Genomic DNA, 21233 nt, shown 5'->3' on the forward strand with positions numbered 1-21233 from the left:
CGTAGTTTTGAATGAACTAGTGTTTAGTCTCTTCCCCAGCCACTGAATTTTTTATCTTAAAAGATGTTTACTGTTTTTTGCTGGTATTAATGTGCTTGCATTATACGACTGATTTCGCTATTACTACCTTTTGATGAGGGTAGAATTGCGTGCTTCAGGTAAAAATCAGTAAAAGTTTCGATTTCAGTGAAATAAGTGCAAAACAGAAAATCGTAGTGATAAAGTGATATTGCGCAAAGTGTTATCAGTGTTGCGACCGAGGGTTCGTCTGTTCGTGCCTGTCGTTCACCTAGTCCGGGACCTCTTGCAAGCTCCCAAGCCCAGGGAAGAAGTAATGTCGTACGACTTATGGGTTCGAGAGGCCTTGATCAGCGAACAGACGTTCCCTCTATGGTATCGGGTGTATCTTACCAAGATCTCCCCTACCATAAGGCGAGAGAGACAATTTTCTCCTCGTCATCCGAAGGCTTTTCGCATAAGAAACCTGAAACAAGGTTTCGAGGCCCTTAAGCGAAAGTCAGTCCTTTCAGGACAGGTCCAGCATCCTGGTTGTAGCCATTAGGACAGCTCTGACCCTATGCAGTCATCGGAAGACTGCTCGCCGCCTAACAAAAGCGTAACACAGACTCCGAGAGTCTTTTTGTTGGCAAGGTTTTGCGGTCACAGACGTTACCCTCGTCTCTTACCGCAACCATTTCCGTTGATCCTAAATGGGTTGTACGGCAAGATATGCAGAATAAGCTTGCCTCCCTTATGGAAGACTATTCTGCCGATAAGTCCGTTGAGCCTAGCCGTTTATCTCATCGAGATCCTGGCTTTCAGCCACCCTAACGTTCCTTTGTGCGTCCTGTTGACGTTGGCGTAGCTAAGTCACGTCAGTCAGGTTGTTTAGAACCACACTCGATGCGGTCTCGTGTGGATTTTCAGCCACATTTGGACGTTAGGCCACTTGCTGATGCTCCTGTTGACGTTCAGGACGTTCGCTAACAATCGGAGTCGACTTGTTTTGACGCTGAGCGTCAACCTCCGCATTCTAGAGTTGTTTTGACTGCTCAGTCTAGGCGGTCAAAGCAGTCTCGAGTGGACGCTGTGCGTCCTCATGCACCTGTTGTTGTTGACAGTTCACAGACTGTCAAGCAGTTACATGACGTTGCGTCCTGGTCTCTCACACCTGTTGTTGTTGACAGTTCACAGACTGTCAAGCAGTTACATGATGTTGCGTCCTGGTCCGCTACTAATGCACCAGTGCGTGTGGACTCTGCTTGTTAAGCATTGCCACCACGGTAGGTCTCTCCCTTGCTTGAGACTCAGCTATTATCGGACAAGGTCCTTCAGATGAGGAAGTTGCTGTTCCCCCTCCTACTGATATTCCCTTGAGGACTCTGTCAGACGGAGAGGAGCCTAAAGCTGCTTAGCCCTCTATGGACTTTAAATAAATCATGCTGATTTTTAAGGATCTTTGTCCGGATCTTTTTGTAACTGCTGCTCCTCGTTCGCCTAAACGTCAGAGCTTACACTAGGCCTAGCTACTTCGAAGCCGTTGTTTTATAAGCTAGTGCTCTCTCGCTCTCCTAGAGAGCTTTACGTTTGCTAGGCGACTGGTTTATCACCAGGAGGAGTTTGGGGGATACAGCCTTTGCTTTCCCTTCTTTTAAAACAGGCTTATAGAGCGAGAGTCTGATATGACACGAGAGAAGTTCTCGGCTTGGGAGTTCCTGCCTCTGCCCAGATAGACTTCTCAAACCTCATAGACTCTCCCTGGCGCCTGGCCATGAGACGCTCCAAGATTTTACAGGTCAACTTCACAGCTGTTTTCTAGCCTTTGAAGTTTTGCTGTACAATTATGTCATGCATAAACAAGGCTTTCAGGGATGGCTCCAATGATCTGACAGCCACGTTCTCTGCAGGAACAAGTCCCTCAGGGATGGCTCCATGATTTGGCAGCCATGTTCACTGCAGGAGTACGCAAGAGGCAAGTGCGCTCAATGTGTTCATTGTCAAGACAAACTTCACGATGAAGTCTACCAGGCTGTCTTGACAGCATTTATGGAAGGCGACTGGATGGTCTCTCTCGACCTTCAGGAGGCATACTTCCACATTCCTATACACCCGGATTCCCAACCGTTTCTGAGGTTTGTTTACAGGAATGTGGGGTACCAGTTTCGAGCTATCGGGGATCCGAACCTCCCTGTACTTGGACGACTGGCTTCTCAGAGCATCGTCCAGCCTTCGCTGTCTGCAGGATCTACATTGGACGTTGAGTCTGGCCAGGGAGTTGGGACTTGTGGTCAACCTAAAAGTCCCAACTGATCCCATCCCAGATTATTCTATTTTTGGGGATGGAGATTCGCAGTGAAGCCCTGCTCGAAGTCCAACTAATGCTGAAAAGAAAAGGTTTATTCAGTCAGAAGTTGGAACAGTCTCGTAGGGACTCTCTCATCCCTGGAGCAGTTTGTCTCACTAGGGAGACTACCCCTTCTGCCTCTCCGGTTCCATCTAGCCTCTCACTGGAACTAGGACAAGACATTACAGACGGTATCATTCCCAGTCTCCGAACCAATAAAGGCATACCTGAAATGGTGGGACAGCAATATCAGTCTGAGAGAGGGACTATCCCTAGCAGTCAAGAACCCAAACCACGTGTTGTCCTCAGACGCGTCGGGTTTGGGTTGGGTGCGACCCTGGACGGTCGGGAATGCGCGGGTCTGTGGACCTCAAGTCAGAAGAGCATGCACATCATCGGCAAGGAGCTATTAGCAGTCCACTTGGCCTTGATGATATTAGGAAGCGTCTTCGACTCTAAGTGGTAGAGGTCAACTCAGACAACACCACAACTTTGGCGTACATCTCCAAGCAAGGAGGCACACACTCCTTCACGCTGCTCGAGATCGCAAGGGACCTTCTCTTATGGTCTAGAATTCGAGGCATCTCCCTGTTGACGAGATTCATCCAGGGGGACTTGAACGTCTTGGCAGACTGTCTCAGTCGGAGGGGTCAGGTGATACCCACGGAATGGACCCTCCACAAGGACGTGGGCAAGAGTCTTTGGGCTTCTTGGGGTCAACCAACCATAGACCTCTTTGCCTCCTCGTTGACCAAAAGGTTACCAATCTTTTGCTCTCCAGTCCTAGATACAGAAGCAATTTACATAGACGCTTTTCTACTGGATTGGTCTTTTATGGACTTATATGCATTCCCACCATTCAAGATAGTCAACAAAGTACTGCAGAAGTTCGCCTCTCACGGAGGGACAAGGTTGACGTTGGTTGCTACCCTCTGTCCCGTGAGAGAGTGGTTCACCGAGGTACTTCAATGGCTGGTAGACTTTCCAAGAAGTCTTCCTCTAAGGGTAGATCTGTTACGTCAGCCCCACGTAAAGAATGTCCATCAAAGCCTCCCCGCTCTTCGTCTGACTTCCTTCACACTATCGAAAGACTCTCAAGAGCTAGAGTTTTTTCGAAGGAGGCAGTCAGTGCGATTGCAAGAGCTAGGAGAGCTTCTACCATTAGAGTATACCAGTCGAAGTGGGAAGTCTTTCGAGACTGGTGCAAGTCAGCATCTGTGTCCTCGTCCAGTACCTCTGTAGCCCAAATCGCAGATTTTCTTTTACATCTGAGAAAGGTTCGCTCCCTTTCAGCTCCCACGATTAAGGGCTACAGGAGCATGTTGGCTTTGGTCTTTCGACATAGAGGCTTAGATCTTTCCAACAATGAAGATCTCCAAGATCTCCTTAAGTCTGTCGAGACCTCTAAGGAACGTCGTTTGGCAACTCCTGGATGGAACTTAGACGTGGTCCTAATGTTCCTCATGTCAGACAGGTTTGAGCCATTACATTCAGCCTCCCTGAAGGATCTCACCCTCAAGACACTTTTCCTAGTGTGCTTGGCTTCGGCTAAAAGGGTCAGTGAACTTCATGCCTTCAGTAAGAACATCGGCTTTTCTACAGAAAAAAGCCACTTGTTCACTTCAACTTGGTTTCCTGGCCAAAAATGAACTGCCTTCTCGTCCTTGACCTAAATCTTTTGATATTCCTTGCTTATCAGAGATCGTAGGCAACGAACTGGAAAGAGTATTATGTCCTGTTAGAGCTCTTAAGTTCGATCTAACTCGTATTAAGTCATTACGAGGGAAATCTGAGGCATTATGGTGCTCAGTTAAGAGACCTTCATTGCCTATGTCAAAGAATTCTTTGTCATATTTTATCAGATTTTTTTAATACGAGAAGCTCATTCTCACTTGAATGAGAAAGACCGATGTTTGCTTAAGGTTAAGACGCACGAAGTTAGAGATATAGCAACCTCCGTGGCCTTCAAGCAAAATAAATCTCTGCAAAGTATTATGGACGCGACTTCTTGGAGAAACAAGTCAGTGTTCGCGTCATTTTACTTAAAAGATGTCCAGACTCTTTACGAGGACTGCTACACACTGGGTCCATTCGTTGCAGCGAGTGCAGTAGTGGGTGAGGGTTCTACCACTACACTTCCCTAATTCCAATATCCTTTTAATCTGTCTCTTGAAATGTTTTTAATATTGTTTTATGGGTTGTTCGGAAGGCTAAGAAGCCTTTCGCATCCTGATTGATTTGGCGGGTGGTCAAAGTCATTTCTTGAGAGTGCCCAGATTAGGGGTTTGATGAGGTCCTGTTGTATGGGTTGCAACCCTTGATACTTCAGCTCCTGGGAGTCTTTCAGCATCCTAAGAGGATCGCTGGGCTTCGTGAGGAAGACAGACTAATAAGGCAGAGTAATCGTCTAAGTCAACTTCCTCACCAGGTACCTATTTATTTTGGTTTTGTTATATTGATAACTGCCAAAATGAAAAAACTCTTAGCTTATACGCTGTAAACATAATTAACTCTGGTCTCTACCCACCTCCTTGGGTGTGAATCAGCTATTATATATTCACCGGCTAAGTTAAATATTTAAAAATGATATTTTAATTATAAAATAAATTTTTGAATATACTTACCCGGTGAATATATAAATTAAACGACCCTCCCTTCCTCCCCAATAGAGACACAGTGGGATGAGAAGAAACTGAAGGTTTTGTTTACATCGAGAGTGGTATCTGGCCGACAGTTGGCGCTGGTGGGCACACCCGCAACCTGCATAGCGATCGCTCGCGAGTTTTTTTATGTATGTGTCTGTCGAGCAACAGAGTTGCAGCTATTATATATTCACTGGGTAAGTATATTCAAAAATTTATTTTATAATTAAAATATCATATTATTTTAAGAATTTAATTTTGCTTTAACCATAATAAATATTTATTTTCTACAGTATACTGCATCTCCTCTTGTCCGTGGGGGCTTTAACTGGGGACTTCATTTCAAGTGGGATAGCATTCCACAATCATACTTTAGTGATAAAAGTAACTTTGTAAAACCTATCAGGTAAGTTTCTACAGTACTCTCATTTTGTATATTTGTCTATAAAAACTTCCCTGACTATTTTGTGTTTGAAATATATTGGTATTTTAATGAAAAAAAAAAAAATGTTTCAGTGTTCTTGTGCACTGTACTTATATTGTAACATGTCATGATAAAGTTTTGTGTTGAACTTTGATGTAGTTCATTGTGAACTGAACTTTATTTTGTAATTGGTAGTTTAGTTCTTTTATATTGCTACTATTAAATGACATTTGCTTGTTTTTATTTTTCTTTCCAGGTCTCCAACAATGGCTGGAGGACTTTTTGCTATTGATCGCAATTATTTTAAGGAGCTAGGAGAATATGATAAAGGAATGGATGTATGGGGAGGAGAAAATTTAGAGATGTCATTTAGGGTAAGTTGAGACCATCTTAACACAAATTGTTGATTTTATAAAATATAAGTTTCATTTTAATTCCAGTAGTTGTGGGTTTTCTTTAAATTTAATGCAAAGACTGGCAAGCATACATGTGATATAAAAAAAATTTAGGCAAACTTGCCTTGGTAAACTATCTTTGTTATTTTATAAATGGAATTTGCAAGGTTAATGCTACTTGATCTATGGTTAACCTTCCACTAGTCACACAGATTTAGTATGATACCTGGCATATAGCCTTAAAACTGTATGCTTGAGAGTGAGATGGTGCTGTGAAATTTTGTTGCTTAACATGAGCCTTTCTGACAAAGATCCTACAGTCTAGCATTAGGGACTGCAAGGAATCTTTAAATACACTAAAGATTTTTTAAGTTTTAAATTCTTGCACAAGTATGAAACTCGTGTATCTATATAAAATTTTTAATCCATTTAAATTCAGATATACATAATATTTTTATTTAGTTCCTTTATGGAAAATTCATACTTCATAGAAGTTACTTTTGTATTTAACCTAACTTTTGATAATGAGCTCTTATACATATTGTCGTTTAAATATCACAAATTCCAAAAGTAATTTGTATTTTTCCAAACTATACAAAAACGAGTCCTTTAATAGGAATTGGACTTCAGCGAAGCTGGAACAGCCGTTGAACTTCTAATGAGGTAAGCATAGTTGTTAGAGGGTGAAGGGTAGTTCCCACCCACCAACTAGGTGAAGCAACCTTCCCTGTGAGTGTTAATAGGACTTGCAGTGTGATTCAGATGGTCAATGAAAGTTAACAGTATTTGGGTTTTTATTAGGAAATATACAAATTACTTTAATGATTTGTGATTTGTTTCCACTTGCTTACAAACCATTGTCCTTCAACGGCAGGTTTGTCTTATGCAGGGCAGAAGTCCCTATAAAGTAATCTGGCTGGGGAAATGTAAATGCACTTTTGTTTTAGAAAACTGTGAATGTTATGACTCCTGTCAACAACCCAACAATCTGAGCATGAAGAAGATGCAAGTAATAGGCTATGTCCCAACCAGATGGCAGGTAGGCAGTTGCAGAAGAACCTATATCCTAAGGATATGATGTCTGCATGTATGAGAAGTGGTTTGTATTCATTCCGTCCTTTCTACCCTTATGGGTAGGTTTGCCAAGGCACCAGCTACTTGTTGAGATACTACTGGTAGAGAGTTATAGGGTCCCTTGACTGGCCAGACGGTACTGCATTGAATCCCTCTCTCTGGTTATGGCTCAGTTTTACTTTGCCTGCACATATGCCTAATACTCTGGCCTATTCTTACCACATTCTCCTCCGCCCTTATACACCCGACAACACTGAGATTACCAAAGAATTCTTCTCTTAAGGGTTAACTACTGCACTTTGTTCCGTGGCTACTTTCCACTTGGTAAGGGTATAAGAGACTTGTCAGCTATGGTAAGCAGCTCTTCTCTACAAAGACCACTCCAAAATCAAACCATTGTTTTCTAGTATTGAGATGTGCCATAGCCTCTGTACAAGTATTCTCTTGCTTGAGGATACACTCAGGCACACTATTCTATTTATTACCTCTCCTCACTGACCTGTTTTCCCTGTTGAAGCCCTTTGGCTTATGGCATCCTGCTTTCCTAATTAAGGTTGTAGCTTAGGTAGTAATAATAATAATAACATACAGTCAAATGCAAAATGGCACGAATGCTGTTCCCTAAGGTAGTTTACCTTGAAGTCCAAGGACTTAATATGCTCCCAAGGGTCGTCGTCTTCGTCGTCATCGGCGCCCACTCGTGTCCGAGTATTGGGTTCTGTCGTTAGCCATCAGCCTCCTATCAGAAGAAGGGTGGAGGAAACGACAGAATGCCAGTAGCTGGGTATATTGTTTTGGGTGGTCGTGGCTTTGCAACGGCCACTCACACACACTTGGCCCACATCGTTTTCACCGCGGCTCAAGACATATGAGACAGGCGGCTTCTTCGATGTTGGTTGCATCGGGCTGTCGGGTTCTTGTTATGTCAAGGCCCGCCTTGTTGCCTGCCCGATAGGCATTGCCCTCTTCCGCCGGCGCTGGGAAGCTCTGCCGTTTGGGTCTTGTTTGGTTTGATTTTGGAGTTTTCCTTCTCCTAGCCTTTGCCTATCTGAAATAAAGGAGAAGGCCTATAGGGGTCCAGTCTTGGTCTGGTCTCTCAGAACTGGCCTTAGCAGTATGGTTGAGCCTGCCAGGGTGGATAAACTACCCCACCGCCATTGCCCAGCCCATCATTGAGACACTCAAGCCCCTCTACTGCAGCAAAGTGCTGGACCATCAGAGGGGTCCCAAGGGTAGTGGGAAGTGAAAATTGTTGAGCTTTTCCAGAGACTTGCACCATGGATAGGTTCTTCCTAAAGGCTAGTGTGGAGCTGATAACCCTGACTTCGTGAGCTTTCACCTTGGGAGGCTCATCTGATGATTCGCGGGGAGCAGGTTATGCGAGCCTGATGGTCTCATGAAGTTGAAACTAAATACTGTTCTTGGATACCTCTTTCTTCACCCTACCGTAGTCCAAGGAATATTCTCTGCAGCTCTGGTCTAAGGCATTGTGATCTCTTTCGGTAACACTGTTGCTCCCTCTCACTACAGAGAAGCAAGTCATCCCAATTGCTAGTAACATCGTAGGAAAAAGTAATGGATAAGGACTTAAACTGGAAATCATGAACAGCTGGGTTCTGGGTCTTCACCATAAGCTCCAGGACAAACCTACAGTATATAAGACCTTCGTCCATCCCTTCGACTGACTCGTAACATACAAGATCCCATGAAGCTCACCTACTCTCTTCCCAAAGGCCAAGGCTAGCAGTAAGGCAATCCCTAGGGTCAGATCCTGTCCCACTCTCTCCTCAAGTATTCATACAGAGAGCACTCGAGAGAGCCGGGAGCTCTTGTGACCTCCCACTCTGGAGGTCCGAGTTTTCGAGTAGCACAAGATAGCTCAAAGCTTCTCATGATCATAGATGATTCCCATTAAGATTAAAGGTTTAAGCTCTATAGTGAAGACCTGGCTCAAGGCCAAGGTATATCCTTTTATCACAGTGACATAGTTCCCCTAATGAAGGTAAACAAAGAAATCAGTAATCAATTCAGACCGGACAAGTATCCCATCTACGACACTAATAATAGAAGACTGCCTGCTTTCCCTGATAGACAGCTGCAAAGGACCTTTGTGGATATCCAGACATCTCCCGTGCAATACCTCGTGAAAAGCCTTTCTGTCTGAGGAGATACTGGACAGTCACCACCTGTAAAGTAACAGGGATGCCACCAAGTTTTGGTACTTTTGCAGATGGGGCTGACAGAGGAGATTGATCCACTGGGGTAGTTCTCTCAAAACCTCAATGAGGAGTAGCCATGCCCCCTGCAGGAGACATACAGCTGATGCGGATCCACCTTTGGGTTGCTCATGTACTGGCCAGACTTACCAGGGCAAAGCCACATATCTGCCCGTGGAGTCATCATCAAGTACAAACACGTTGAAAACAGAAAAGAAAAAGCATTAAACACCCAAGATGCAGGATGCAGAGAGGTACAGTACATCAGCACAAAACTTCAGACAAAGTCATAGTGAGGGTTACTCCAGTTGGTGGGTGTGCGGGGCCTACCCTCTACCTGCCATCAACTATGTTTACCTCTTTAAAAGTTTAACACCCATTCAAGCTTCACTGAAATCTTACTTTTATTAAAGGATGTTGGTGTAATATTGTAGGAACAAGCAAGTCTCTTTTATAATATTTTTATTTTAAGTCTCAAATGGTAAAACCTTTAAAAGTGGAAATGCACCTTAAATTGGGCATACAACCATAAGTTATGTGCCTTATCTTGAAATTATTATCTATGTTAATCCTTTTTCATCAGACCAATTACATGTATCTTATATTAACTCTAATTTCCTTTTTGCTGTAGATATGGACCTGTGGTGGTAGCCTTGAAATAGTTCCATGTTCCCGAGTTGGTCACATTTTCAGAAGGAGACGTCCATATGGCGGTCCTGGTGGTCAGGACTCTCTGCTTAAAAACTCTTTAAGAGTAGCACATGTCTGGCTAGATGAATTTAAGGTAAAGTGTATAACTATTGTCTCCTACGAAAATTAGTTTAAGTATGGTTGATATCTTCATTTGACTTCATTCATTATTGTTTACAAAAGACTCATTACATAAAAACAAAATATTATGTGAATGATTTTACAACTTTTTTTGTACATCTGTTATTGTGGATGTTTAATGTGTAAAGTGTTGTATATAAAATATAATTGACATTCAGTCCTAAAATCCTAGAGAATAATGTATTATTATTGTGAAAAACAAGATGCAACCCTAGTTGGATAAGTAGAATGCTAGAAGCAAAGCAGCCATAGTAGGACGAAGATTTTGGTACAAAGGGAGAGTCAAGAAATATATATAGCAGCTGAGAAACATAAGATGCTGTTTTAGAATGGTTTGATAAAATTATGTCCCTTACAAGTGGTGCTGAAACAAGGAAACAATGTAATACTATCAGCTGCACCAATTATAAAAATATCTAACAGATAAGTATCAAGTGTGATTAAAGCCATAGGATCAATTATGCCACAAAGTATAAGAAATGTTAAAATAAATTGTTTCAACATGAAGTACTTAACTCGAACTACTTTCTTAGGAGTATCTGGGATCTCCTCCCATCCGACCAGAATTTTGTGTAGTTTACCCTACTCCCATTTTCTATACGGGGTATCTCTGGCGGAGGGATACATGCCCAGAGACGACCCGGGGTCAGAGAGCATGCTTGCTCAGGCTTCGCTCTCCACTAAGTTTCTGGTTGCGTCGGCGTTAACACCCCAACGCTCTCTTTAAACCCAGTGCGACCCTTTGTGTCCCCGATCCCTTTGTGTCTCACGCGGTCCCCACGTTGTCCCTTTGTGTGTTTCCCTATCCTTTCCCTCTGTGTTCCTGTGTCTCGTGGTGTATTACTAGTGCGTTATGGAGTATCCCCATCGTTGCCCTGGGCCTGTAGCCGAGAAATCGTGTGGCGCTTTCCTCTCTAAGCCCGAAGTTGACCCGCACTCCTTGTGATCGTCGTGTAGGGGCAGTATGTGTTCCCCTACAGCCACGTGTCCGGAGTGCAAGTCCTGGAATGAAGTGAAGTGGGTGCGGTACGGCACTAAGAAGAAGGCATCTCGTCGGTCCCCTAGGAAGTCCAGCGTCGCTTCGCCCCTCGCTTCGCCTGGCGTACCGTCGGACAGAGTCTCTCTGCTGTCTTCCCCTACCCAGAGTAAGGGTCGAGGTAAGTCTGTTGCGGGGAAGCGGCCTATGGCCCTTCCCCAGGAGTCTGAATTACCGGACAGTGGGATTGTCTTCGGTCCAGGCAAGTGGGGGGCCTGAGGAGGGGCAGGTGTGTATCCGGAGGACGGAGCCCTGGTGAAAGCAGGTCCCGTCTCTTCGGACGATCCGATGTGGGGAAATACGGTAAGTGTCTCTTCTCCAGTCTCGTGGGCAGGTTTTTCAGGTGGGTCAGCAGCCGAGGGTGCCACCGAGAAGGACGACTCGCCGCCATCAGACGCCCTAGGGTGGGCACCTCCGAAGACGCCCTTCATATCGCCCCTGAGGACAGAAGAGGATTTTGAGACCTGGTTCCCCAGCGAGGAGCTCCCCTGCTCCCCTCTAACACCTTTAGCTTCGTTCCCGGCAGACTTCATGGAGCCTTCTTCGCCGGCCGAACCCCATGCAGAACCACCAGCAACGCGGCAAGTCTCAGCCCCTCCAACAAGGTCTTACAGGTCTTCGGGCTCCTCGGTAGAGGCCTACTCTTTCTCGTCAGAAGACGGAGACCTGAGGGACCATAGGAGACGACGAGATAGATCCCGCAGGAGAAGATCTCGATCGCGCTCTCATTCACGCTCTCGCCACGGGAGGAGACGTTCCAGGTCCCCGAGGAGGAAGTTCAGGAGAAGTCTTTCGCAAGAAGAGGAATGGGTACGAGTCTCCATTCCCCGTAGCCAACTCCTGGGAGTTGCAGCAGTCGCGGGCACCTTGGGATGGCGTCCCAGGCCCCGCTCACCAGTAGGATTGGTCGACAAAAGGAGGTATGACCGACGGAGGGACTCGTCGCATCAGGCACCAAGGGACAGGCATAAGTCCGCGAAGGTTCCGTCTCCACCCGCCCAGCGGGGAGAGTCGCCCCTTCGGTCTGGCAGCCGCGTCCCGGCCTCTAGATCGTCGTTGAGTCGTCCGGAACGGGAGAAGCACCTTTCCTCGACGGGCAAGCCCACAGACCCATGGTCCGTCAGTAGAAGAGATAGGACCAGGACGGAGTCCTCCATTCCAGTGGCGATGCCCATCCTACTACCTGAAGAGAAGGAACTGGACCACTCCAGAAGGATGCCTCCTCCCCGTGCGGCTCCCCCCGTCGGAGGTCCTTCGTCACGAGAACTGAGTCCCCCATCGGAGAAGGTGGAAGACGGAGAAGAAGGTTCGCCAGCGGAGGTCTCTGCATACGGGAGGGTGATAGGCCTCATCCGGCGGCACCATAGACTGGACGAACCTGAGCCCTCTACTGATGAGGTCTGCCTCTCAAGCCTCAACAGATTGGTGGATGCGCCTGTGCAGCAGAGGCCCTTGCTAGCCCTCCCTTTGGCAAGGGATGTGAAGCTGGGACTGGCGCATTGAGCAAGGTCGTGGCCAACTATGCTGAAGCCCCCAAAAACCAGAGCGCGTCTAGACTCCTCCAGGGCCTGAAGACGCAGTCCCAGTTCTACCTCCCTGAAGGACACCACATGGGGGCCTGCGCAGTAGAACCGGCAGTCGCCATCTTGGGACAGGGTGCAGCGGAGGAGAGAGCTACCATGGCACCGGTTTGTTTCTCCCCCGCAGAGACTGCCATGATGGAGGAGCTGTCTAGGGACTTGATTCACGTATCATCCTGGCTGGATTGGTGGGCCTCCACGCTGGTAGGATTCCAGTCAGCGCATGATCTCGCAGTTCCGGAAATTCAGGCGTTGCTGAAGGAGCTGATTAGCTCGGGAGGTAAGGCCCTGAAGTTCCTTTCCCATCAGTCGATAACGCAAACTGCCAACTGGATTCTGAGGAAGAGGGACACAGTGCTCAGCAGGCTTGTAAGGAGGCTCCCCGACAGGGAAGCGAGATCCCTGAGGAGCCTTCCACTGTGGGACGACTCGGTTTTCCCCCTCAAGGAAGTGGAAGAGACAGTGGAGAGGGTGAGGAAACTATAGGGTGTGGCGGAACCCAGGCCCCCACATGCAAGATGACTGACCCATAGGAGAGCTCCGTCTGACGTCCCTCTCCCTCCTCGCCCCTCGTCTAACCAGCCCAGGAGGGACACCCCTTCTGCATCCTGGCAGCAACCCTCGCAGCCCTCCCGTAGGGGAACGTCGGCTGCACAGTCAGCATTTAGGCCAGCCTATTCAGCTGCCAGAAGAGGTTGATCGGGCCGCGCCTCTCGAAGGAGATAGGGAGAGAGGACCCCTACTCCTGCCGAAGCCTCAGGTGGGGGGATGCTTCAAACATTCTTGGCAAGCATGGCGGGACCACGGATCGAACCCATAGACCGTGACAGTCCTGAAAGAAGGTTACAGGTTGCACTTCCTCGTGGACACCCCCCCCCCCCCCCCCCCCCCCCGATACCAGATCAACAGGCGGAATGGTTGGCACCGAAGGACCCCTTTAGAAGGACGGCCCTACAAGAAGAGGTCTCTGCTATGCTAGCGAAAGGGGCAATGGAACCGGTCAAAGACCAACCTTGGTGAATTTTTGTACAGAGAACATTGTCACTAAGTTTCTTTAATGCAATATCATGGTAACTTCTTAGATGAAGTAATTTGTAGTATTTTCAAATGATATAAAATGGATTTCTTTACAGAAAGATATGGCAAATTCGGAGGTAATTTGTATTTTTCTTAATGATATAAACCTGGAGCTACTTATAGGGGTATTAAATGCTGTCTGAGCAAAGGTCTGCAGTAGTAATTTCTGTCTTCTGCAAGTGTTTTAAATGCTATGGATGCTGTCTGAGCAAAGATCTGGCAGTAATTTTAGAATTCTTGAAGCATTTTAAAAGTTATAGATATTGTCTGACCAAAGATCTGGCAGTAATTTTAGTCGTCTGGAATCTTTTTAAACGTTATAGATTCAGCCCGAGTGTAGATCTGGTTGTAATTTTATTTTTCTGAAGTGTTTTAAACGTTACTGATGCTGTCTGAGCAAAGATCTGGAAGTAATTTCAATCTTCTGGAAGCGTTTTAATGTTATAAACACTGTCTGAGCAAAGGTCTGGTAGTAATTTCCTAACGATATAAACCTGAAGCTATTTATAGGGGTATTACTTGCAGCAAAGCTGAAAAACAAGCCATAAGATTTTTAGCGTGGGATAACAACCCAACCCACCAATTAGCAGAGGGGATGGGGGTATGCCGGCTACCCGGCCCACTCACACTCCTGGGCTGAGCACCCACTTTGTTTGCAGGCAGGTCTTCTTGGGAGATAGGTGCTGGAAGGCTTTATATTCTATATAAATAACTCCAGGTTTGTATCATTAGAAAAAATACAAATTGCCTCCAAATTTGTCATTTGTTCCGTTATTCTTTACAAACCTTTGCTATTTAGAGGGGTGACTTACCTTTAGGAGGGTGGAAGGCCGCACCAACTGGCTTTTGGCATCAACCCGTGGTTTTTTCCGTACGATATGAGATCCTAACTGGTAGGGACATTTGCACCTCACTGAAAATATTGTACTATGCATGACTAGCGGTCTCCGCAAGCTGTGTATTTGTAATACTAGCCATGTGACTAGCCTATGTGAGATTTCTCGGAGTCTCTATGGGGGGCTTCACTTGCGGACCAGAAACGACCACCCACAGGAGAGACTTGACTTGGACTTTGCTCCACCCCCGATGGAAGAGTAGGCTCAGCATGGGGGGGAGCTCCTTCTTTGACGTCAGCAACAGTACCAGGAAAAGGAAAATGCAGAGACCCTTCATCTGACAGAGTAGTCAAAACTCCAGGGTTGCCACAGGCAGCAATCATCAGCAACAGGTTCACAATCTGAGGAAGCCGGTGCCTGCTTCATGTCAGCACCTAGTTGGAGAAGTTCCAACAACAACTCCTTCAACAGGGGACCAGCCAGACTTAGAAAATATTAGAAAAAGCAGGCGCTCCCCAAGGGTAGGGACAAAACTGCTTCTCCAGGGAGGGGCAAAACCATTTCTCCAGAGGAAGTGGTTTTGTCCCTTGATTCCCGGGGTACCCCCATCAAGGAGGAGCTTCGGGAAGAGATCTGGGTCTCAAAGAAGAAGTCCAAGGTTTCTTAAACTTGGAGGAAGACCTCGAAAGCAAAGAATCTCTCGGAGTTCAACTTGCGCCTACACCCAAACCTCTCCCACTGGGAGGCAGACACTCGATAGTGGTGATGTCCTGGTCATAACGCCGGCCTCTATAAGATAGACAAAAGTGGTGTGGGTCCATCTCTATGGAGAACATAAAGGTACTGCAGATGCGGTCCTCAGGTCCAGAACAGGTATGCATGAGGCTGGTAAGTAAGTCACAAGCAATCTGAAAAGAGAAAGAAAGAAATTATTAAGTTTGCAGTTAACAGCAAGTCAAAATTTCAAGGAGGAGTAGAGAGACAACATCCGTTCTCCATTGAGCCAAGAGCAAAGTGGGTGCTCAACCCCGGTGTATGAGTGAGCGAGATAGCTTGCTACCCCCCTCCCCTCCTGCCAATTAGGGGGTTTCATGGTTATCCGTCGCTAAAAGTCTTATGGCTCGTCTTTCAGCTTCGCTGAAAGTAATACTCTTATAAATAGCGAAGGTTTGTACAGTATAGAGTAACGGAACAAATTATCATATGAGCATTTATAAATGAATGATTGATATTAAAAAATTTTAGATTTCTTTAGCAGTAGAAATAACGATGGAAAATTGTTGACAACCTTAATGTGCCATAAATTTGTACTGAACAGGAATAGTATAGAGCAAAATCCCACTAACCATAAATAATTTCAAACCTTTGCGCTGTGTTTTAAGGACCATTATTATATATTGATCCACTATTACAGTATATATTAACCTTTTATCCATTATGATTCAGGAATACTATTCTCTAGATGACATTTTTTTAAAATTACCTTTTAATTACAGGAGAATTTCTTTCGTATTCGGCCCGATGCAAGGAAAATTGAATATGGCGACATCTCAGATAGAGTCAAGTTACGAGCAGACTTGAAATGCAAGCCATTTTCTTGGTACTTGAAAAATGTTTATCCAGAACTGCCGGGACCTGGTGAAGAAAATAAAGTAGAAAATGAAATTGGACATGGAATAGGGGACAAGAGGCAGTTCCTTCCTTGGAATAAAAGATTGAGAAATTATACTAATAAATGGCAGGTGAGACATTGTATGTGCAAGATATTATTTCTATGAACCTCCACTGATGTTCATATTGCTTTCATCTCCGGAAGCTTTGTTATGTCGACGTTACTCTTGAGAAGTGAAAAATTACCAGTTTTCCTTCCTTCCAATATACAGATGCCTCAGTAAACATGGAGGCTAACAGCATCTACTGATAGTAAGATGCTGCTTACGTCTCATAGTCTTTTTCAGTCTCAACATCAACTTGGAACAAATTATGCTTGTGTTCCAGATTGTCAGGATCTTGGTGGGGGGGGGGAATTTTAATGAAGTGTTATACCAGTTTTGTTAGCAACTGCAGCATAGCTGTGCAAAGGAATTGTTTTTGAGTGATCATGGTCTGCATTGTCTCATGCCGGTGACTATTTTTCTTTAATTTAGAGAATCATCGTGAGGAGTTTAATGGCCTCACTGTTCCTCCTTGGAAAGTGCAATTAGCCCTCCGTCATTGCGGGGTTTAGGTAACAGATACACCCGCGAAGAGCGAAAAACAGTGTAATATTGGTGCCCTTAGGTCAATGAACTCTTCCCTAACCAACTAACCACTGCCTATGTGCAGTCCCCTAACAACACAAATAACGCAATACAGTACCTTGTTTTCGTTTAGTTCAGTAGTTGTACTGTTTGGTTTTATTACAGTAATTGTACAATTAAGTACTGTACAAACTTATTTTTTTTCATCCTTTCCCCAATAAATCCTAAGTCATCTATAACACTAAATAAAATACTGTACTTTTAATTAGCATTTTAATCTTTTCATAATTCCAAATACTTTAAATTTAACTATTAAATTTAATATTAAGCTTAATGTTATATAAATTATATTGGTAAGTTTAATTTTTGCTTTAATATAATTTTCCTCAAAGCTCTCATTACTTTAAATTTATTATCCCTAAAATTTATTTTCCTTCCTTTCATTGTTTTTATTTATTCATTTACTTATTATTTCACATTAATATTATTGATTCCTTTCTGCATAATAAATTACAAGGATTTTAGTATAGATAATTAAAAATAAAAGATAGTAAGATATTTAATTTTCTATTCTTCCTTTTTTCTGTTTGCTTTTCATTTCTATTATTCACACATTTCTATTGTTCATTTCAGTCCATGTATATTCCTTATACCCTTTCTTATTGCGTATCATCCTCATTCCCTTTTTTCAGTTGTTTCCCGCAATATTTTATGTTACTGTAATTTTATTTAAGGAGCACAACTTTCCCCATTAAAACAATGTTATTTTGGGGGTACCCAAAACTACATTTTACTTTTTTGTTTCTCAATCAATTTCTTCCATTTAAAAAAAATTGAAAGATATAATTTCCTTTACAAAAACTTAGAAATTAGAAATCATAACTTTCTTAATTTGTATTATTACATTGATATACAAGTGACACTTTCAATTGTGACTATTTTTCATATGGAAGTTTTTCAATTTAAAAAAAGTGACTATCAAAATTGTAGGCAATAGAATTCCCTATCTTTTCATGGTGGAATGACAACAGTCTGTCAATATTAAAAAAAATAGATGCAATATTTCTTTAAAAATTAGCTTCAAACTTTTTTTGAGAGATTTTTTATTATGTATAAGAATGAGCTTTTAGCCGTAATTTTCATCACCACTTTGGGATCATAAGGACATAATTATCAAATTTCAGGGTTACTTACTAACCAGTGGAGAGCCCTCTTCCTCAAATACACTTAACCCTTTCACTTGGATATAGAGACTGTGCATGTAAGAACACGACGAATACTGCGCGGAATGTCAGTAAATGGAAATAATGACAGTAGGCTGACTTTTACTCGTGAAAACAATGAAATATACCCATATGAAATATATAAGACATGAAGATGATATTTTGTAAAAATGATAGTAGAGAAAAAAGGAATACAATAAGAAAAACTAATCTCATCATGTGTCAACTTGAATTACTGGTAAAAAGTTTTGCTTACGTTGTGAGTGGGAGTCAGAGTCACAGAATTGAAGAACACTACATATGTAATATCTGTGACATGATTGCATATGCCAACATAGAAATACAATAAAATAGACCTTTCATAATCGTGAATAATGACTAGAATCGCAAGTATTTCAGTTGGTGGTGGCAGGGCGAGATGCAAGGATGCCTACTTCACTAAGCGGTGCGTATCAGGGGGTTTGAGTAATGCATCAGGAGGGAATGTCACCATTTGCCAGAGAGCGTGGTGTGATTCTACTGTGGTAACTTAAAAACAGATAAATAGCTCTTACACAATGAAAAATAAAGGCTAGAATCCCAAAGACTTCATTGGATGACTGAAAAGGAGGGGGGCTAATATTAGGGAGAGGAGATTTTTTAGTTTAATTTCCAGAGTGTGAACTGTGTGTGATATACGAATATGTCCTATACTCTTATGGAGGATATAGGAGTAATTTTAACCTCCATATGGTTTATATTTGAAGGTTTTAATGATGATAATAATAATAATAATAATGACGTTGCTGGACGTCACCGTCTGTATCGCCGGGTATGTTTTTGACGTATGACAGTCATCGTAGCGACGGGGTCACTAGAAGTTACATGTACCAAATGCGCACAAATGAATAAGGCGTGGCAAGTGATTCTCGTCTGTATATTTTTCTAGGCATATATTTCCAGTTTACTAGTACTGTATTTGGGAGGGCATTTAAGAAACATTTGACTAGTTTCTTGCAAATTATGTCAGGAAGTAAATAAGCTTTATCAAAAACAGAATACTCAAGCATTTCTAATTAAAGAAGCTGATTATTTTAATATATTGTGTTAGGAACATTTAATGAATACTGTGCAGTACTGTAGGAATGAGGGGGACTAGTCATTTCTTTGATGGTTTATGTGGTGTTTTGCATTGGTTGATTTTAATGTTTTATTTGAGGCTTAACCACTCACTTTTCCAAAACATTTTATTAATCCTCCAACAAATAGAATGTAAAAAACAAAATCTGTTCTGAATACTTCAATGTTTTTGCCTAGTTGTCACTTTAGTTTTAAGACAAAATTAAACAGTGATAGGTTAAGTACAGGATCATCACCTTGTCTTTTAGCCAGTTGTAATTTATAGTACCCTACCCCCAGTACAGGTATGGCAAACTTAAATCAACTGGCTCCTTGAAGTGCCCAGTACACACCATTCAAGAAATATTTGAGCTCGCCATATGAATGTTTAATTTGTTATTAAATAAACCTTTCATCTTTTTAACATTTAAAGGTATTAATATTTTTAACCATATTGTCAACTGGAGATCCAGAAAATTTTTGCTTCATGATTTTGTATATTTTTCCAGATGAGGTTAAGTGGAACTAACTTTTGCATAGAGTCAGAAGATGATCCTTCTGTGAAGGGATCAAGATTAGTTATCTCAGAATGTGCAGAAATGAACCGCCAGATCTTTTACCAGACGGACCATAACGAGTTAGTTATTGCAAAATTACTTTGCCTAGAAGCTGCAGAAAGATTGCCTCGCTTAGGCAAATGCCACGAAATGGGAGGTTCACAGGAATGGAAGATTAGTGAACAGGTATTTATAAAAATTCTAGGTTTTGAATTTGAAAAAGTCACTTTACGTTCTGTAATTATCCGAGACTCTGTTGTTGAAAAGAACATTCTAGCTCATATTATAAGATGCCAGAGGAAATTAAAGAAAGTACTTAGAAGCACTAATCATTTAGGAGACCATTATACCAGTACCATTTACCAAAAGTCATTTAAAAAGGGAGTTTTGTATTTCAGAGATACTTTTGTTTGCTAAGCAAATTTAGGATTACTGAATTAAAATTACTGTATAGAAATGGTCAACATTGTCTAAAAACTTATTTGTAAATACAGTGCTTATATTACAGAGGGGTTGTATTCTTAATATGTCTGTAACATTAGTTATTTAAGAATTACATTATGGAAAAGGTTAAGTTCCATAGAGAAATTTAACTGCTGTGGCTATTTGCCTTTAATCAAACAAAGATATTTAATTGTGGTAAAGTATTTTAGTATATTCACTTTCCTTTACACAATTTTATTAGTAAAACCAATTCCATCAACACCTCTCACAGCAAGCTACTGAATGCCCTATTTAACCCTGGAAAATGCTAGCAACTAAATTAAAAATGTAATAATTAATTTTATGACTTAGCTCATAATGTTTACTATAAAAAACTTAAGCATACTTTTCTTTTGCAGGCTTAAATATTTGAGAGTTTTCTCAAATATCTTATGTGTTATCATTTGCCTGAATTTCAATCTTACTAAGGTTATCTATGCTCTGTCTCTTCATTTTTGTCAATTTTCAAACATTTTTGACATTTACACTTGTTCAAAATAGTTTCAGTTTATTTGGGAAGTTCCCAGGTTTCTGCTGCATAGAGTATTAACAAACCTTCATTGTGTGCAAACATAAATACATACACTTTCTTATTCTGTTTATCAATTCTCTGTCAATCTTTATCCAAACTGGAGTTAATCTATAATTGGAAGGGTAATTGAGTGGTAATCTCTTTGTACTTCACCAATTTATATAATATCTGTGGAAGGATATAAAGTTTAACATACAGGAGAAGATACTAGCAGAAATGGGGTTAGGAATTAGTCTCTATATAGATTTACAGGAAAATGTCACAAAGGTCTTGCATATCAGTGAGGTCAGGCCTTAAAGTTTGTGAAATATAAGAGAGTATGGCATATTGTCACCTGGGGATTAATGCTTATGTAAGAAATAGTTCTGGTCACCAATGAATACAAGGGGGGTGAGGGGAATTTTAGAAGAAATAAGGAAGGTAAAAGATTCTTGGAATTAGCAGTAGGTACGAATCTGATAGTCATGAATACACAGTTTGAGAATAGAAGAATTCATTTGGTAATGTATATAAGTGGGCAAAAGGAGAAATTGACTAAGACGACAAGAAAATCATGAAGGATTGTAAGACTATTCCAAATGAATCCATGAGAGGTCAACATAACTGGTAGTGGTATATTTTCAATATTAATCTTACCCGATGATC

General features: G+C 42.6%; 2 protein-coding genes across 3 annotated transcripts in view; one reads left to right on the forward strand and one right to left on the reverse strand.

The window, feature by feature from the left end:
- Nucleotides 1–16077, reverse strand: part of LOC137630445 (uncharacterized) — a 58728-nt gene extending 42651 nt beyond the window's left edge. The window contains exon 1 of one of the 2 annotated variants that reach the window (XM_068361917.1): nucleotides 15939–16077. The gene's annotated coding sequence lies outside the window, so the exon portion shown is untranslated. The remainder of the gene's footprint in view (nucleotides 1–15938) is intronic. The other variant, XM_068361918.1, reaches the window with a different exon arrangement.
- The window catches only part of LOC137630444 (polypeptide N-acetylgalactosaminyltransferase 11-like), a 57023-nt gene that overhangs the window by 13773 nt on the left and 22017 nt on the right, over nucleotides 1–21233 (forward strand). The window contains exons 8-12 of the mRNA XM_068361916.1: nucleotides 5280–5392; nucleotides 5667–5784; nucleotides 9727–9879; nucleotides 15952–16197; nucleotides 19526–19759. Coding sequence (XP_068218017.1) covers nucleotides 5280–5392; nucleotides 5667–5784; nucleotides 9727–9879; nucleotides 15952–16197; nucleotides 19526–19759 — 864 coding nt within the window. The remainder of the gene's footprint in view (nucleotides 1–5279; nucleotides 5393–5666; nucleotides 5785–9726; nucleotides 9880–15951; nucleotides 16198–19525; nucleotides 19760–21233) is intronic.

Source organism: Palaemon carinicauda, chromosome 38 (assembly GCF_036898095.1).
Source record: "Palaemon carinicauda isolate YSFRI2023 chromosome 38, ASM3689809v2, whole genome shotgun sequence".
NCBI lineage: Eukaryota > Metazoa > Arthropoda > Malacostraca > Decapoda > Palaemonidae > Palaemon > Palaemon carinicauda.